The 19607-nt window shown below is 35.6% G+C and overlaps 1 protein-coding gene across 3 annotated transcripts in view; it reads left to right on the top strand.

The window, feature by feature from the left end:
• Positions 1-19607, top strand: part of LOC109074470 (diacylglycerol kinase beta-like) — a 115345-nt gene that overhangs the window by 38863 nt on the left and 56875 nt on the right. For 2 of the 3 annotated variants that reach the window (XM_042731300.1, XM_042731299.1), the window contains exons 3-16: positions 1390-1466; positions 6202-6222; positions 6703-6856; positions 8799-9059; positions 9294-9440; positions 10013-10062; positions 10439-10513; positions 10608-10727; positions 10818-10935; positions 12433-12521; positions 13534-13650; positions 14245-14343; positions 16291-16398; positions 16492-16565. In XM_042731300.1, coding sequence (XP_042587234.1) covers positions 1390-1466; positions 6202-6222; positions 6703-6856; positions 8799-9059; positions 9294-9440; positions 10013-10062; positions 10439-10513; positions 10608-10727; positions 10818-10935; positions 12433-12521; positions 13534-13650; positions 14245-14343; positions 16291-16398; positions 16492-16565 — 1510 coding nt within the window. The remainder of the gene's footprint in view (positions 1-1389; positions 1467-6201; positions 6223-6702; positions 6857-8798; positions 9060-9293; positions 9441-10012; positions 10063-10438; positions 10514-10607; positions 10728-10817; positions 10936-12432; positions 12522-13533; positions 13651-14244; positions 14344-16290; positions 16399-16491; positions 16566-19607) is intronic. The other variant, XM_042731301.1, reaches the window with a different exon arrangement.

Raw genomic sequence — 19607 nt, 5'->3', positions numbered from 1 at the left:
TAAAAATCCAGCAGAAACTGAAAGTGAGGAGGTTAATCATGTGGAAATAATAAACATTAAAAGAGATAGCCAGACATTGGGAGACACAGAGATGACTGCTATCAGTTCTGGGGGAGGTTGGCATCTTCTATGAGGAAAGCACCTTGTTCTGCCCCCCTGGGCGGCAGTCGGAAGACACGTGTGTGACAACTAATTCAACGCTTACAGAAAATAAAAATGAAGCCTGGGGTAGCAGATTCATTTCTCCTGTCATAATACTAATAAGCTTTGGTGACATTTTCTGCTCAGCTATTATCTCTGCTTAATTAGCCTATTATGTCAAATTGCACTACACATCTAATGTTTCCAGTAATATATGCCAAATGCAATGGCTTTTTTCAAAATGTTATGGATAATGATGCATATAGTTAAAGTTTCAAGTACATTTCTCTTGTGTTTGGAGACAACATTGTGTTAAGAGTTTCAACTCACGCAATATGAGTTGAAAATAAGATTCATTTATTGATTTATTTTTGGTCACACTTTAGTTTAGGGACCAATTCTCATTATCAACTAACAATTAACTATGTCTTTGGCCATAACAGACTTAACAGATTTTCTGCTTAGTTAGTAAGGTAGTTCAGTTTAGGTATAGGGTAGTATTAAGGGATTTAAAATATGGTCATGCAGATTAAGGCATTAATATGTGCTTAATAAGTACTAATATACAGCCATTATGCTAGTAATATGCCAACTAATAAGCAACTAGTTTATAGTAAGAAATGCTCCTTAAAATAAAGTGTTACTTAGCTAATCAGCAACATCCATACGGCATTTGGTGTGTTGGGAAGATTCCGAGTGTTTTATTAATTTCTTTCACAGGAGATATTAATAGCTTTTTATAATTTACATAGTTTTTATAGAAAATATAATTAATCCAATTAATTTATCAAAATAATTTTATCAAGTGAACATTCATAGATAAATGGATTAATAAATCTTATCTAAATGGAAGAAAACATAGTGTAAGTGTCGGCTGTTAAATGGCATAATATGATAGCATCTAACGTCTAACATTAGCAGCACATTAGCATTACAGCTTATTTCTGCATTTTCGGGTTTCTTTGATGAATATAAAACTGAAAGAACAGCATTTGCAGCATTTGTTTTAAAAATAGTATTATTTTGTAACATTTTCAATGTCTTTGCTGTTGCCTCTGATCAATTTAATGCAATTTAATGCTTGCTGAATTTCATTTCCTTAAAAAATAAACTTTTAAACAATAGAGTATCTAAATGTTTCCATTGCAATACTGCAAGAAGTATCTACACTGATAAGTATGCCTGTATATCTGACTCAATGTTTTCCTTTTAATTTTTTTTTTTTATTTTTTTTTTTTTTTTGCACAGATTCCTCCAAGAAGCTTAAAGATGTCCTGGAAGAGTTTCATGGAAATGGTGTGCTCTCCAAGTACAATCCTGAACAGGTATGTAAGGACAGGAACGGCCGTGATCTGGCCTGATTAAATGATCTGTTTAGAGGCGGTGGAGCTTCTGGCTGTGACTTGACAGAACACCAATACAACCTGACTCAGGCCGCAAGTCATTACAGGAAATGCTTAGTCATCCGCTCCCCGAAACGAAGTGGCCAGATATCGCCTCCTATTAGAGAAGGTCCTCGCTGACATCATAAAGCCCATGCATCACGTTGCCGTGACAACAAAGCCAGCAGGCAGCCGCATCTATAATTTGCTTTATGTAGTGTCGCCATTATATTTCTCTCCTCTCCACCGCACTGACATAAATAAGAGGCTGCTCAGGGTTTGGCGCCACAGGTTGTGACCCAGAGCCTTGGCTAAATCAATAGTGAATAAGCACTGGTGGCAGTTAATGGGTTTGAAGCTGACGCCAGGTTGGCTGTGGTGTGACATCGCATGCTTCACATTGTTCATCAGTTCAGTTTAAATTATAAAGTCTGGAAGTATCGCAAAGTGGAGGTGACATGCCATGAGTGCCACTGTGCTGCCTGCTTACGATGACAGAGTGCTGTATTTCACTCATGTATACAGCCTCGATTGACTGACTGATTGTGGTTGGGCTGTAAATATCCTTCATCGCAGCCTCAACAAGTCACGGCTGTTTTGAGTATAATGATGTTTAATTATGGTGACTCTGTAACCTTTGTCAAAGGAAGAGTGTCTGTAAAAATGGGCGCCAGTGAAAGGTTAAATAAAAGGTTCATTGTTTCCTGCATTATTTGATAGCAGGGCCAGCCTCTGTGTTTTGCGCATTTGAAAGCCAGAAAGGAAGTTACTCTAACAGCCACCGCTGGTTACGCTGCTTTTCACACCACCAAAACATATAAACATGTTTGCTAATACTTAGACAAAGAGAGTCATTTGGGTTTGGTTACTTTCACCTTCCTGTTTTTGGTGTGCATCTGCCCAACGATTGCAGCCCTTCAAGCGCAGGCTACCTTATTGCTTGCAAGTTCCTCTCTGTCCACCTCCACTTCCTTGTCACCTACATACTGTATCTTGCCTGTTTTTGCCTTATTGGCTTTTTGCCTTTTTCCAGAGTTTCATTTTAGCAACAAGAAGGATCTAATGGATTTAGGTTTGTTCATTCTTGCAATGATATGATTAAAGGGGAATTGACCCACAATGCCTTGAAAATTGTCTTAGTATAGAATATGTGGGTGCTTTTGTGACCAGGGGCAGACTTACCCATTAGGCATCGGTAGGTGACTGCCTTTGGCCCCCAAAAGCCAAGGGCCCCCTAAAATGTTTTTTATTTCAATGTTTTTTTTTACGGTGTTTATTACAACGACAACTGTCTGCATGTCCGAGTTGAACGTGCTTCTTGTCTATCCTGCTTGTAGCAAATGAAAATATTATGCATCTGAAGCTGACTGCCGCACGAGCGCGAGGTCTCTCTTTCCCAGCACGCGCGCACACCTCTCTCTGCGTCTGCTCTGTTAAGCGAGCGGAGGAAAGGAGCTGTGCTCAGTTAAAACACAGATATGTTGCTTCTCTAATTTTACATGCAAGTATAGCCGAAAGCACAGCTATTTTCTTTATCTTATGTGTAGCTTATTTGATTTTATCAGAGGACGGCATGATTATAAATCAGGATTTTTGTGCAGATTAACATCTTGGAAGGGCGAGCTGGTTAGTCTTAATGGGTCGCGTTTCAGTCACTATTTCATATTCATCCCATTGTCTGACAACAGAAACAGTCAAATGTATCAGTGAAAACAGTTTTGAGAATTTAGCTGCATCAAAATACAGTATGTGGCACAGAGAGGCAAACAAATGTAATAATAAATAATAAATGTACATTTTGCATGTTCAGAAGAAGTGAGCTGCCCTGTCATGCAAACAGGCTTGTGTAAGTAAATTACTCAGTGGAAGAAAGAGAAGTAATAGGAGCCTAGTATTTCTGTGTTGTTGTTTTTTTTTCATGTGTCTAATAGACATAAACAAGTTCTTTGAAAAACATCTATGACCTATGAAACATGTCTACTCTTCATGCTCTGTTAATTATGGTTTCACTTATAATAAACATATATTACATAAAGCATCCATATTTGTCCATGCCCATGTTGATTAGATTAAAAACTTGAAGGCTTAAGCCAGGACTAGGCCTTAGTTAAATTAAGATATTTAAGCAACTTTTACAAAAATGCCTTAGAAGATAATGTTACAGGTGTGCATCTTGACACAGAACAATGATTTTTAAAATATGTCAGAGCAAGATATTTTCAGTTGAGACAGCTCAAACATGCATTTTAGTCCTGGACTAACTTAAGCCTTGTCTGTGAAACCATGGGGAAAAGTATTAATTTAAGGTACAATTAGAACAGATAAAAATGTGCGATTAAGTTGTGATTATTCACGAGTTAACTCATGACAATCATTTATTGACAGCCCTAAGTTAAAATGACTAAAATAAAATGTAGGCTTATGCTGGTAACTCATCAGTGGACATTCCTCGTCAATATAGGCTATATTTTTTCACACTTTTCTCATTCTCACTAATTCAAGTTTTTATATGAATGAACCTCTGAAGGGAACTGATTGTCTTCAGAAAAGTTTCAATCGCATTTTCATTGTACCTGATAAAGTATCATTTATGAGCTGAGCTGCTTTGTTTACAGCCGTTACCAGGGAAAGCACTATATTTCTGACATTCCAAAGCACCTCCTACTGGCAGAGAATGAATTTGCATTTTCAATAATCCAGTCTCCAGTTTTTGTTCAGAATTCACCCACATAAATCTGTTTTAAATAATATGATAATTTATACTTCCAACTCATCCCTTTTCTTAAAAAAAATGGTTTAAACGTTCAATTGTGAGGTTTATCGTTTTATTATTTATTTAGTTTTTTTGTTAAAACTTGTATCTCAACGGTAAATCAATTGCTATTTTGTGGTCTACAACACGAAATAATAAAAGTGTCTGCTAAATAAATAAATTTTAATGTAAATGTAAATGTAAATGAAAGAATCCCATTATAACATGTACATAAAAAATGTACAAACATTGGACACAACAAAGTGGCACCATTGTGCAGCAGCAATCATCACAACAAAAAAGAAACCTCAAGGTTGATCTAGGTAAATGTGTGCAAATGTATAGGGCCCCATTCCTATATTTGCCTGGGGCCCCCAATTCACTAAATCCGCCCCTGTTTGTGCCAGCGCCCGATTTGTGCATTTTCTTTAGTGAATCATGTGCTTAAACTATAGTGAATCCTCTTCAAAGGCTTTGGGTTTTACATTTTAAATTTAGTTTGTATTCCTATTTTATTTCCAGGTTGTCATTTCAGTTTTTGTTTTCATTAGATTTCACTGTCAATTTTAGTTTAGTTTTTTAGAGATTTCCAGTTTCAGTTTAACGTGTATATTAAATTTGATTTTCTCAGCACAGCCTGGTGTTTTTGCTGTCTGGTGGAATTTTCATTATTGCAAGATTACAAGAAATTACAAGTTTTGTAATACAGGATGTTAAAAAAACTAATTATTAACTAATTAAAAATTTAAATTAGGTTTGTAACCATAATTTTTTTAAATGTACATTATTGTTCAAAGGTTGGGACCAATAAGATTGATTGATTGATTGATTGATTGATTGATTGATTGATTGATTGATTGATTGATTGATTGGTTGGACAGAAATTAAATTGATCAAAAGTGACAGTTAAGACACTCATAATGTTACAAGAGATTTTTTTATGTTTTTATTTTGAGTTTGCTATTCATTAAAGAACACTCAAAGAAGAAAAAATGTAAGTTCTCACACATTTCCATGAAAATTGTAAGCCGCACAACTATGTAAACATGGGTAATAATAAGGGTTTAGACAAAATCTATAAGAAATAATAATAAAAGCTTTTCTGTGACATGAATACACTATATTTTAAAATATATTAAGGCAGAAAATTCTTACTTTCTGTTCTTAATCAAATAAATGCAGCCTCTGTGAGCACAAGAAACTTAAAAACATTTTACTTGAAATTTTAAACAAAAAAATTGTACCAACCTATAGTGTATTTTAGTTTTGTTTCTTTTTTCCCCTAGCTATGCTAATTTTATATGCAAGTTAACGAAAATATTTTCATCAATGTTAATAAACCTTTCACCTTTTTAGTCCTTTATCCACCTTATTTTTCAACATGGAAGTAAGCTGTTTTCTGTGAATGTGCGAGACTTCTGGTTCATTAGCCACTGTAGGGAAATAACGAAAAGAATAATAAAATGCAGTAAGTGATAAAACTCTTTGCACTACAAACTGGTGTGTTCATAATTAAGATAATACATTAAAATAATATGGTAAGAAACACCAGTTTGCAATATCAAGCAGCAAAACAAGCTGTTTTTTACAAATTTACAAATGGCCACGCACGTTCTTACGAGAAAAATAAGGTGGATTTTTTTTTCCCCATTTTCTTACTGAGAGAAAATTACCACCTTAAAGTAGGTCCGGATTATGCAAATAAACTAGTGGATTCTCCTGCCACTAAACCTGCAAAACAGAATTAAGTATGATGCAGGTGGACTAATGCAAAGGAATAATGTCAATTTATTGAGAGTCAGAGGAGCAGAGGATATGAAAGATAACACCATTCACTGATCCCTTCCCTCTGCACGAACAACCACTGCAACGTATATAACCCCTCTCTCCCTCTACCCTCTTCATATATCTCTGACTGCCACACAGAAGCAAGATGTTCTCAACCAAGTAAGCTGTTACCTTCTGGGTTTGCATGTTCTGTGGTTCATTGTGTCTACAGACTGCATGCCCCGGCCCCTCCCTGTCTAACAAGATAGTCTTGCTATAATGTATACTGAAGATCAGAGGTCGCGCCCAGTGCTTTTTAATGTGAGCCATGTGTCTGTGCTACTTTAAATTCTATTAACAGCCTCTTCATCATGGTGTTTTTGTAACCTCCAATGGGTTTTTTTTTTTCTATGAGCAGCAAAAAATGTGCAGATGTATGTGTTTTTACTATATTTTGATGTGTGTCAGTGGGCTCCCCCTGTATTTTTGTTGCCATGTGTCATAATGAAATGCTTGAGCGTGTCATTCATGCCCAAAGACAGGAACATCCTCTCTGCTGAAAACATAAAGGAGCAGGAAGCTGCATTTTCATGGCTTTATTTCAACGCTCAGGCTTTCTGTCTTCTCATTTCTCATCATCTTGCCACTTGTCTCCTGCAGCCCATCGACTATGAGGGCTTCCAGCTATTCATGACGACCTATCTGGAGAATGACATCCCTGAGGAACTTTGCAAACACCTCTTCACCTCCTTCAAGAGCAAGAATGGCGGAGGCAGCTCCCCTGACACCTCTCGATCTGGAGCAGGCATGCTGGGTAAATACTCTTTGAAAATGCCTTTGTACTATCTATAACGGGTCGAGAAAGTCTGTATTTCATGTCTATTTTAGCAGTTTTAATAGGAGAAACAGAAAAACTGCACTGAAACACACTTGTGCGCTGATACATAATCTGTTGGATCCTGATTCAAATCGATTTCTAACTGGAAATAGGCTTTAAGTTTTAGGATTTTAAAAAAATTTTAACCTCATGACATAAAGTACTTTCACCTTTGATCTCAGATCACACTTTATGTTTTCATTTAAATTAGATTAGACTGCATAAACCTGTTTGTAATAAACACTCAGCCTGCATGACTTAAATAATGAACTGGTAGATGTCTGGAGATTCCACACACATCTGATGAAAATTTTTCTTGGTGTTATGTGACGAAACCTTCTCTTGTCTAGAGACATACCGTCCGCTTTTCAGGCCCTCCATGACTCTTGAACCATTTTTTCTTTAAAGGCAAAATTAGACAAATTAAGAGATTTAACTCTTTGCGAGGTTGATGCAAGAGTGCACTCCGCACTATTACTGTTAACCTGAGGATTTAAAGCAAAAATTAGGTGAGTATACAGTTCGACAGCCAACAGTGCCATCTAGTGCTTTGATTTCTCTGGACTAGTTAATACAATACAGTCTGTGATTTCTGTTGTTCCATTGGTCTTTAATGCAACTCCTTAATGCTAAATGAGAAATTCTCATTATGGAAATAATAAATCTGCCATATTAAGCTGTCCTGACTGGCTGCACTCATAAACTATCCCAGCTATCTTTTCCTCTGTCCATCTTGCTCTACTCCTGTTCCACTTTACTTTGACCCCTGTGTCTACAGAGCCCAAGTCCATTGATGCAGGCTTCTCTATACAGACCGAAGTGGCCTGTGCACCCATAACAGGTACCACAGCAAGTGTGGTGTGATTTGATTGGACAGAGACTTGCATCACGGCTGTGACTTAAACATTTTCCTTCACCTGGTGTTGTTATGTGTTGTCTTGGCAGCTCTTTTTATTTATTTGTGACAGATATGATTTTCATCCATGGTGTCAAGTCACTGTGTGACTATCGTGATGTACCGCCAGCTTCCTTCTTAGTACCTTGTGCAATATTAAAAAATCTCTGCCATGTGTCATTCTACCTGCCGTGGTTTCCAAAACTTCCCAAACTGAACAGTTTAAAGCACTGTGCAGGGGTAAACAGACCAGTAACAACAAGCAACATAAAGCCAAAAACTATCAGACTCAGCTGGTCTTATTGACTCTAGTGTTCTTATTTATGTGTGTAGAATGGGCTCTCATGCAAAACGTTCACTGGGTTCATAACAGGTGTGTACATAAATATCTATTTTATTCTAATGTTTATGAATCCATTTCATTATGAATGAGCAAAGCCATTGACGCTCAGTAAATATGTTTTTTATAGGGTGTCTGCTTGAAATCTAGAGGAAAAAAAAGATTTTACGTGGTTACAAAAACATTCTGTTTTAAAGAAATGCTATGCTTTTGAACTTTATAGTCTTCAAAGAATCCTAAAATGCATGTATTCCACAAATGTATTAACCATTAAAATCCTTTTCTGATTATGTGACATGAAGACTGCAGTAATGGCTGCTGAAAATTCAGCTTTGCCATCACAGGAATGAATTGCATTTTGTAAAATTAAACTATGTTTTATAAGTAGAAAATTCATTTTTAATTGTAATAATATTTTCACAATATTATCTATATACAGTATATCTATATTCACTCAATTTTATTTGAAAAAAATTATTGATAAATAATGATTTTTTGTTAATAATGTTCATGCACAGGTTATACACATATGGGAGTACACACAGTTAGTGAATGAGACCCTACGCTATGTTTCTTCCTGTCTCATTTCAGATCATCACTTTCATTCTTCTCTCTATTTTCCTGTGTTGCTTTTTTACTTGTAGGTATTAATGGGAAGAGTATTTTGAGCGCTATGAGCCGACATACACCGGAGAACTCAGCAGGGATCACTCCAGGCTCAGGGGCCACCACATCACCCTGCTCCTCCCGTTCCTCCTCACAACGCTCAGGCACAGGGGGCCACACACCCAGAGGCCCCCACTGCTCACCCTGCACGCAGCCCAATCCCCCAGCGAGCAGCAGCAGCAGCAGCAGCAATGCTTTGGCTCTCTCCAAAACTAGCAACTCCCCGTGCCTCTCCCCAGGTCAGAATCATGAACAAGGGGACAACCTTGATCTTCACCGCCATTTTTTATACGTGTAATCCATGACAAGGGTTTTATAAAGTAATATTGCCTGTTAAGAATCCGGATGCTCCCACACAAATATTTTAGTTTGGTATTTGGTGTCATTACTGATATATTATACATATAAGTGTACAGCACTTTTATAAATAAAACTGAATTGAATTGAAAAATGTAAATTTAACATTCTTCCAGATCGTAATCAATCAAAAAATCGTACATCTCTCCGGAGGAGTCCTTCTCCACAAAAAGGATCTCCGTCACCCCAAGTGGTCTTCCTTAAAGACATTGTGTGCTACTTGTCCCTGCTGGAGAGGGGGACGCCAGAAGATAAGCTTGAGTGTAAGTTGGAAATTATTCAAAAATAATTATTCTTTTAATCTCCTTTTTATTTACATTAAGAAAACATATCCTTAATAATTCCCACTTTTCCAAAATTCTTCTAAACAAAAAAAAAATATATATATATATATATGAATATATATATATTTGAAGTAATTTTTTAAATTATGTCTCCAAACCAGTCGTGCCAACCACAGAAAGCACAGTATTAGTCACTAACACTCATTCTTGGCAGGTGTCACAAATTTCATTTCCTTACTGACAGTTCATATTTAAACACAACGTATGAAAAGCATTTATGGATCTTTGAGATGTTTGAACAGTCAATTTCATTTCAATTACTGTAGGCTATGTGACCTCTGCTCCTGTCCTTATTTACCATGGAGTTAGCATAGCCAAGCTTTCTTTAGCATAGGAAGTTATTTGTGCCCAAAGCTAATCCTCACTAGCTGCCTCAGTCTGCCTTTTGATAACCTGAGCTCCAGGTGCTATCATGGGGTCTGTACTTGACAAATGTTTGCTACACTACAAAAAGATGCAGTCTCTTATCTTTTACTTCTCTCACCCTAAAGTCATGTTCAGGCTGTACGACACAGATGGCAATGGTCTGCTGGACAGCTCGGTAAGTCTGAAATCTCCATTATAATGTGTCATTTTGAATTTGACTTTGTGGTGAACAACAAGGGGTTAATGATGCACAGTACACAGTACTGCACAGTTTAATGTTAGGGTTACATACAAGTTTAATACAACATGCACAGAGTTAGAGTGCATTCCATTTGGATTATGAAACATTATTATCATCCTTTCATTGAATGTTACATTCTTGATGATTCAGAGCCTGTCTCACAGTACTATTGAGCTCTTTTTTTTTTTTTTGGAAACTTTGAACTGGTAGTTGGAGAGAACAGTAAATTCCAGGCTTCATAAAAAGTAATTTTGAAAACTGTATGCTTTATAGTGTATAATATCTAAAGCAATTATATCTGTCGATTTAGGAGCTCGACCGCATCATAAACCAGATGGTCCATGTAGCTGAGTATCTAGAATGGGACTCTACAGAACTACGACCAGTATGAATCACTTCAAATGTTTCCACCAGGCAATCCCAACTTGCATAGTGAAATCCATATCTTATTGTCTCTTATTTCATGTCTTATATTGTAGATTCTAAAGGAGATGATGGAGGAGATTGATTATGACCGGGATGGAACGGTTACATTAGAGGAGTGGATCAGAGGAGGAATGACCACCATACCACTCCTGGTCCTGCTGGGAATGGGGACGGTGAGGAGAAACTAATTGTGAGTTAAAAAGAGGAAACAATACATTAAGATATAGTATCTTAATTCCTGTTCCTCTTTCACATACATTCAGAATGTACAGGAAGATGGGCAGCATGTATGGAGACTGAAGCATTTCAACAAGCCAGCATACTGTAATTACTGCCACACTATGTTGTTAGGAGTAAGAAAACAGGGCCTTTGCTGCTCACGTGAGTATCTGTCTCTCTATCTATTGTTCTGTCCATCTGTCTGTGTTGTTCTGTCTGTCGTTCTCTCTGTTTGTCATCTGTCTTCTTTCTGTCTATCTCTATATCTGTCTTTCTGTCTATCTCTGTTTGTCTGTCAGTCATTCTATTTATCTGTCTGTCTGTCTCTGTCTCTCTTTGTCTGTCTGTCATTCTGTTTAACCATCTATTGTTCTGTTTTGTCTAACTACATTTGTATATGTTGTTTTGTCATTCTATCATTTTGTCAGTCTCTGTCATCTAGGCCCTAGGCCCAATGAAATCCATTTAATTTTTTCCCAAATTATATTTTTCTGTTTTATTTTTTCTAGATTTATTGGCTAAATTAAATTGTATTAAACAAAAAGCATATATAATTAATTGAAATCATAAAACTTGCACAATTTAACAGCAATTCATTAAGAGTTTAACCAAGAATAACATTTTTAATGCCCTATGATTTTTTTTCTTCTCACATTTAGTTTTATTTTTATAAAATCTGTGTTTTCCTTAATTTTCTGGATTCTGTTTGAATGGTTCATTTAATTGTAATAATCAAAACCATCTGTAAATAATGACAAAAAAAAAATACCATATTGTGTATTTACATTTTTCTGGTAAATAAATGCTGATAGTTTTGGTAAATATTCCTTAAAATAGTGTTTTAATAATAATTTTATTAGTAGTAATGTACAATCATTATATTAATAATATATTTATGTCACAGTTTCTTCAAGTTGAACCAAACTTTTATTTTGAGAGGTTGTTGTGAAGACCTTTAATTTTTTTCTGTTTGCATGATATGACAATAGTTGTTTCTCACAAGAAACAGTAAATGCTTATGAAGTGACTCTCTGAGCACTTCTGTAGATTATGTTCATGTGTTCATTTACTCATATATTGAGGCAGCAGAGGCTGAAAACACAGCGAGCATCACATGCACTTCAGTATGTGTAAAACGAAACCGCGCATCTGCGCCATTCAGTCGCACAGAGACACACAGAACATGCAGGATTAATACTGAAATATTTTGCAGCTTGATATTGACAGCTAGTTGTCCAAAGCACGTTTTGGTTTAAGAGTTTATTGACCTACTTTTGATTTATTTATCCAAAATTTGTCAAATTCTGTGATATTATACAGTAAATTATTTTTTTTATGACTGGTTTCCATTATTCTGTTTGTGTTTTTGATCTCTGTATCTGTCTGTCATTCTGTCTAGCCATCTGTTGTTCTAACTATCTGTCATTTTATTTAATTACATCTGCCCATGTTGTTCTGGCTTTCATTGTGTCTTTGTCTCTGTCTATTATCTCTATTCTTTCTGTCTTTCTATCGCTTTATCTATCTGTCTGTTTTTCTATCACACTATCTTTCTAACTACCTATCCATCTGTCTGTTCTCTGTGTAGTTTTCTGTTTGAAAATTTTCCCTTCAATCTGTCATACTCTGTCTCTCACAATCCTGTCTTTTGTTTGGCAGTATGCAAGTACACAGTCCATGAGCGCTGTGTGTCCAAAGACATTGCTCCTTGCATTAGCACCTACGCCAAGTCCCGCAGACACACCAATGTGAGTGCATAAACAACATAAGCTTACAAATGAACACTTCTCACTGTGTTTAAACTGAATTTTTCTCTGAATAGTTATTTACAGTAAAGCTAGACACATTTTTCATTTTTGTGAAAACAGGAGTCTCAGGTTGATGTGTTTGGTACGGAGCTCATAGTTCTAACAAGCACAGTGTTCTATTATTAGTAAACGACTCGTGTTATGATTATTTTATCCACTGACTGCAGTCCAGCTCAGTTTTCACCCAAGGCAACTTCCCAGACCCATAACTCTTGGTTTAACCTCAAAGCAATCTTATGTGGACATGTCAGAAAGGCTATGAGAACATCCTGTGTGTAATTTTTTTTTTCTATACTGAGAAGTAGAGGGGAAAGACTGAGATCACACAGCACTGTTTTAGTAGTCACTGACACCTCTTTGAATGTGGAGTGTAATTTTACTGTACAAAGCAATAAAATTGCATTGAACAGTGAAAATATCAGTTGTCATGCTTAATGTGTTTATTAAAACTTGGAGCTTGTGTAAAAATATTACAAACTATCAAATTCAAGGTAATGTGCTATAAGTTACTTCTTTAGTCTTACCTTCATCTCACTTACTAAATGTTGTAGTATTCATTTTTAGTTCTTAACATTAGTGGGACTAAAATAAAATTTAATTTTCTAGACCCTTCCTAAAAGATCATTTTGAAAGCTATGACCAACCAAAAAAATCACTGAATATGTATGATAACATATAGATGCATTTGTCTTAAACGTTTTATGTGTTTTAGTACATTACAAAACTGGTTATTATTATTTCTTAACTAATATCCTGTGTATTCTTCCACACTTGAGGTTTTGCCTTGTGATGTGATTGTTTAAAGTAAAATAATATTGCAGATAGTGATAAAATTCAAATGCCTTATAAATGCATGACAGAGCAGGATGATAGTTTCAGTAATGTATAGATGGACTGTTTGAGTATTTCACAACTAAAATAAATAATGAGTCTCTGTTTAATGTGTCTCTAGGCTATGCAGCATGTTTGGATGGAGGGCAACTCCCCAACAAAATGTGACAAATGTCACCGCAGTATCAAGTGCTATCAAGGTCTAACAGGCCTTCACTGTGTTTGGTGTCAAATCACTGTGAGTATATACTGACTTACTGTAAGCCAGTAAGAGTCTAAAACTTTTGTGTTAGCATTAATATTCATTGTATTTAAAAAAAAATGTATATGCCTTGAGCAAAGACTATTTTTTTATGGTTTCTGTCTTTTTTCTTTTTATCTCAGTTTAATTCAGTTGTAGCCTATTTTTCTAAAAGCCATTTTAATGTAATACTTATTCACACCACTTGGTGGTGTTCTTCACTAAACTTTCACACCATTTAGTGGACTTGGCCAATTTGTTTTGAAATAACCCTAATAAAGATAAGTGTCAGCACTTAACACTCATTCACAAGCTTTTTTCTCTGCACAATGATTTTTATTATCACATTATTCACTCCTGCATATATCTCATACGCTTTCTGAACCATCTCTCCTGACAGTTTCAACTCTAAACGTACAACTAATTTAATATCAAGTACAGATCCTGCTGTCCTCTTTGTTCCTACCATTTAATATGTCTTCTTACAAGGTCAGATTAGTGAGGATAAAAAGTCACAAAAGATCCAGTCCATTCCCGTCTGTTGATGTGTCTTTCTTCACCACTCCTCATCTATATTTGTATGTTTTCCAGCTCCATAACAAGTGTGCATCTAATATAAAGCCTGAATGTGATGGTGGGCCATTAAAAGATCACACACTCCTGCCGTCGTACATCTGCCCTGTTGTTCTGGTGAGTTCAGCCTCTCCCACTGCACTCTTTTGATATGCTAAAATGCAAGCATCCCAGGACCATTTTTAATGGGTGGGTCCAGGACGAATTCTTTAATTGGCCTCCTCTCTACTGAGACCAATGTGTAGTCTATACTATAGAGAATACATACTCATTGTATCTATAATTGGGTATTGTAGACACAATGCAAGTCCTTTCTAGATAGTTAGAGGTTATTTTAATTTTAGAGTTATACACAACCCTTATTGTTGATAAATGTTAAGAAAACTGATGTTAATTAATGTAAATTGAACAAACATCAATCACACACCTGGATGGTTGAAGGTGCACGACATAACCATCAGAAAGAAGAAAATATTTCTCCTGCATGCTGCCATGGCTTCCAAATCTTTAAATATTTATTTAAAAAGCAATGTTTTGCAATGTCCGTTACTTAAAGGGATACTCCACCCCAAAATGAAACTTTTGTCTTTAATCACTTACCTCCATGTCGTTCCAAACCTGTAAAAGCTTCGTTCGTCTTCGGGACACAATTTAAGATATTTTGGATGAAAACCTGGAGACTTGAGACTGTCCCATAGACTGCCAAATAAATAGCAGTGTCAAGGTCCATAAAAGGTTTAAAGTCGTCTTCAGAATACTCCATCTGCCATCAGACGTGCAATCTGGGTTATATGAAGCGACGGGAAAACTTTTTGTAGCGAAAAAAAAAAAAAAAAAAAAAAAAAAACTACTTTATTCAATAATTCCTTTGTCAACGGTCTCCTCTGTTTTCTTCACTTACAAAAAGTGTTCCCGTCACTTCATATAACCCAGATTGCACTTCTGATGGCAGATGGAGTATTCTGAAGACGACTTTCATACCTTTTATGGACCTCGACACTGCTATTTATTTGGCAGTCTATGGGACAGTCTCAAGCCTCCCCGTTTTCATCCAAAATATCTTAAATTGTGTTCCGAAGACGAACGGAGCTTTTACGGGTTTGGAACGACATGGGGGTAAGTGAATAATGAAAAAAAAAAAAAAAATTTTGGGGTGGAGTATCCCTTTAAGTAAAAAAAAAAAAAAGAAGGGAAAAAAGGAAAAGAAATTGAATTGAGCTCTGAGTTACATTGGCCATTGATTTTAGCCAGTTATTACATCTACAAGGAAGGAGAAATATATTTTAAAATATATTTTTAATACATCTATCTATTCTATACATACCTTTTTTATATATATCAAAAATAGTGTGTTAATAAAGGGATAAAAGGGAGTTTTTAATGCACTCTGTCACAAAACAAAAACTAATTTTCCTACTGACTGGGAATTTGCATTACAAAATTAAAGGATAGTCACTGTTTTTGTGCTAAAAAATTAATGAATTAAATATTAAAGTAAATGGTATTCAAGATCAAATGATTCCAGTAAAACCTTATATACTGTATTTTCAATAATCAAGGAAATTCACAAACAGGTTTGGACTGGAGTCAGTAAGATTATTTTCTTTTTGAAAAAAGTCTCTTATGTTCGCAAAGGCTCCATTTACTGAATACAGTAAAAAAAAAAAAAAAAAAATGGCCGATTGACTGTGTGATTCTAATTGGTTGATGAAATGTGTGCAGTTATTGTCCAGGAAATGCACAGCTATGAAGTAGTTCCATTACAGTTACAAATGACTTGACCAAATAATTTCCATGATACTTTTTTCAGGATTATTTGATGAATAGAAAGTTATAATTAACAGTATTAATTGTGAAGTAGATTTTCAAATAGAAATAGAATTTGAACATTCAGTAATTGTGGAATTTTTTTTTAAATTTGTAAATGTCTTCAGTGTTTGTTTTGTTGATTTTAATGCTAAATTCTAAAACATCAATTTTTCTTGTCATTCTTATCTCAGATGCACATTTGTCTCACTCCGTCTCTGTTTGTTGATGTTCACTGTAATGTCTGTATATCTGTAGGACCGTCATTCTGCCGTCAAAAGAGGTGAAGGAGAATCATCCCCCAGTACCAGCCCTGAGGACACGGGCCAGTGTTTCAAGTTCACCGGTGACGGTCAGGCACTGCAGGTGAGTCCTCAGCAGACACACTCTGGGAATGCAAATCTGTGCAGCACATGTACTGTATGTGTGTTCATAACTTTTTCTCCCTTTCTGTTTTTGATCACCCCTCTGCCTGGGACGCACCCCCTCCTCGTGCTGGTTAATCCTAAAAGTGGCGGTCGGCAGGGAGAGAGGTAAATGTCTTTGAAGCTCAAACTGTTGCATCATCATTTTTCATATTCTCCGACCTTGTACTGCTGTAATGGTTCCAATGAGGAGGTTTGTCAAACCATCTGAAGTCAGTCGAATCTGCATAGACATGTTAAACAAAAAGTCCCACTCTTTTTCTCGCTTACTGGCAGTGTCCTAAATACCATCAAAGCTAGCAGGAGACAGTAATGCTGTTTAAGGAGGAAGAATGTGGGTGTTGTTTCAGCTCTCACCACCCACCCAACGTCCTCCGGGAGACCGGTTTTGGGATTTTGTGCTGGCATCACCATGGCAACACAGTTTTAAATACCATTAATTGGCCGATTATCCTCCATTATTAGACATGTGCTCAAACAAAGACGCGATAACTGCCCTGGCCCCAAAAAAGAAAGACTATTTTGGTGGTTCTTTGATGCAAACAAAAGAACAGAGTGGTCACCGTTGAATCATACTGTATCCAGGCCCGTAGCCAGCTATGAGGTCCTCCAGGTCTGGACCTTGGTAAAATTTTCATGTTCAAAAATAAAATATGTTCTTTGAATGACTAATTTGCTGTTTAAAACTCCTCATATGAATGTCTGCATGACATGTATAATTCAGTTTAGACAGTTTGCAAGAATGTTAGGATCCGTGGTATGAAAATGATCTTGAAATGAGAATGAAATTAACAAGGCTTGAGAGAGTTGTGACTCGTGAGTGAGCGCAACCTCCTTGTTGCCAGATCCAGCTATTATAAGCGTTTTTGGACTTGTCTTTTCCACTTAATTTGACACTTTAGAAAGTTAATAAATCAGGATGTTGCAGTTTAGGGTCAGCGATATCTTTATCTTATCTTATCGGTTTTTGTTTGTTCTAATGGCAATATCTGGCAACACCGCATCGCTGGTGTTCTGAAATATTCGGTGTTTGATATATTTGGTGTTAGTGGGTGGAGCATACATGAATATTCATAAGTTTCCTGTTTCGTGTTAAAGCGACTCTGAAACTATTAGTGCGTTGTTACTGAAACACACAAGATTTTCAAGAAGGAATGTTTCAGCGTAGAATGACATTATACTTAGTGTATAATTGTGAATATGCAAAATAATTTATAGATTGTGTCATGGTTAGTGATTGTCGTAATGATTTACTTTAATGATTCTTTTTTTAGCCCAAAATGATACATTTAGTGGACAAAATGTACTATATAGTTAAAGAAAAAAAGGGCAAGATTGTGAAAATTTCTTTAACCACGTGATTTTTGTCTTTAAACATATGATGCATTGTGGTGCACTTTGAGATGAATTGGAGATTCAGATGAAAATCCTTTTGACTGGTCAAGTTGTGAAATCAGCAACCCTGCAGCACTTTAACAGTGTTTTATTTATATTCTACAAACTTATAACAATTAAAATGTTTTATATTTTAATAAAAAATGGCTAAATCAAACCATAAAGTAATTTGTATATTTCCATTTCAAAGATAAAAGTAGATTCCTTTTGTATTATAAAGACAGCAACTGATTCTTTGTTAAAGATTTATTAACAGATGTGGTCATGGCATTACATAAATGACATTTACAACACACCTGTTTAAATATAAAATACATGTTCATGTTTAAAAAGAAAACAAACAACAACAACAAAAAACAAGTGAAAGCTACACAAGTGTCTGCTTTGTATAGGTGTTTAGGGATAGGCCTACTGATCAACACAAGCAAGCATGTGTTATAGGATTTATGTGGTAATACCTTTTATGAATCTAAAACCTGTTATAAATTGCTTTATATGAACAACAGATGGGAAATAGAGATTTATACACCACAAACAAACTCAATGAAATCAGTCTAAATGTTGGGAGAAGAAACATATTTCCAAATCAATAACCAGATTGTTTATACCCAGTGCAGAATAGGACATTCAAGAATGACCCACATGTTTTTAATATTAGTAGAATATCCACCAACATGTTCTTTTTTCCAAAACCTTTTATCCATGAAATATGTTTTATTATGTTGTGCTTGGTTTGATTATCTTTGATTAACTTGATTTCAAAAGTGTGGATTTCAGGAACAAAATGTAGTAAAACTTTAAAACTGGTCAAATAGCATATGTTTTTTTAATTATATATATATATATATATATATATATATATATATATATATATATATATATATATATATATATATATATATATCATTTATATTTTGCATTTGATTTGTTTAACCACTACAGTGATAAAGTACACATTCCACAATCCACCATCCCCTGCAACGGATTAAAAAAACAAACAAACACAAAAACAAAAGTTAATTCTGAGAACGTTTACCCATGTCTTCATGTATGTGTGCAGTAGTGGCCTCATATAGGCCTATAACTTGAGAAAATGTAAGTTTTCCCCATTAGAAGTTCTTCTGCAAACTAGGGAAAAAATAACGGGCAAAAGTGCAAGTAGCAAACTCTACTGATTTGTAAAAGATACATTAATTACAAACAAACAGCTTCTCCACATGAACTGCAATCTGGTTGTAGGAAGGCTGTCATGCACTTCCATGTGACACCTTTTTTTGGGATATGGTTGTTGGTTGTTTGTTATTAAGTGTCTTTATATTGTTCCTTATTTCTCATCTTACAGTCTTACAATACAGTGAGCAAGTTTTATTATGCCACCATATATAGGCTACACACTTCAAACGACATACTTTTAATAGAAAAACAGAGGAATATAAGAAAATATTTAACAGCTGTTAGCCCATTTATTTGTAACGTATTCTAACGATAGGCTACCTCTGGCAAATCAGTAGCTGTAATCGTTGAATAAACATATAACACAGGAAACAGGAAACTTAACTGCATTCTTTTGTTCTTTGCATAGGGAATGAATGAATTCTTACGTGTTGATAAGTGCTCAAATTATCACCCCCACATGAAAGCATAGCTTGTGATGCACCTCAAACTAACAGCCCGTCTTATTTCTCTCTCACTCTTATTTCTCTTCCTCTCTCTGTGTCTTTGCATACTAAAGGGGCAGAGTAGCTAACAGAGTTA

The sequence above is a fragment of the Cyprinus carpio genome, chromosome B9 (assembly GCF_018340385.1).
Source record: "Cyprinus carpio isolate SPL01 chromosome B9, ASM1834038v1, whole genome shotgun sequence".
Taxonomy (NCBI): domain Eukaryota; kingdom Metazoa; phylum Chordata; class Actinopteri; order Cypriniformes; family Cyprinidae; genus Cyprinus; species Cyprinus carpio.
The sequence above is the reverse complement of the archived record's forward strand: the minus strand, read 5'-3'. Positions and strand labels throughout refer to the sequence as shown.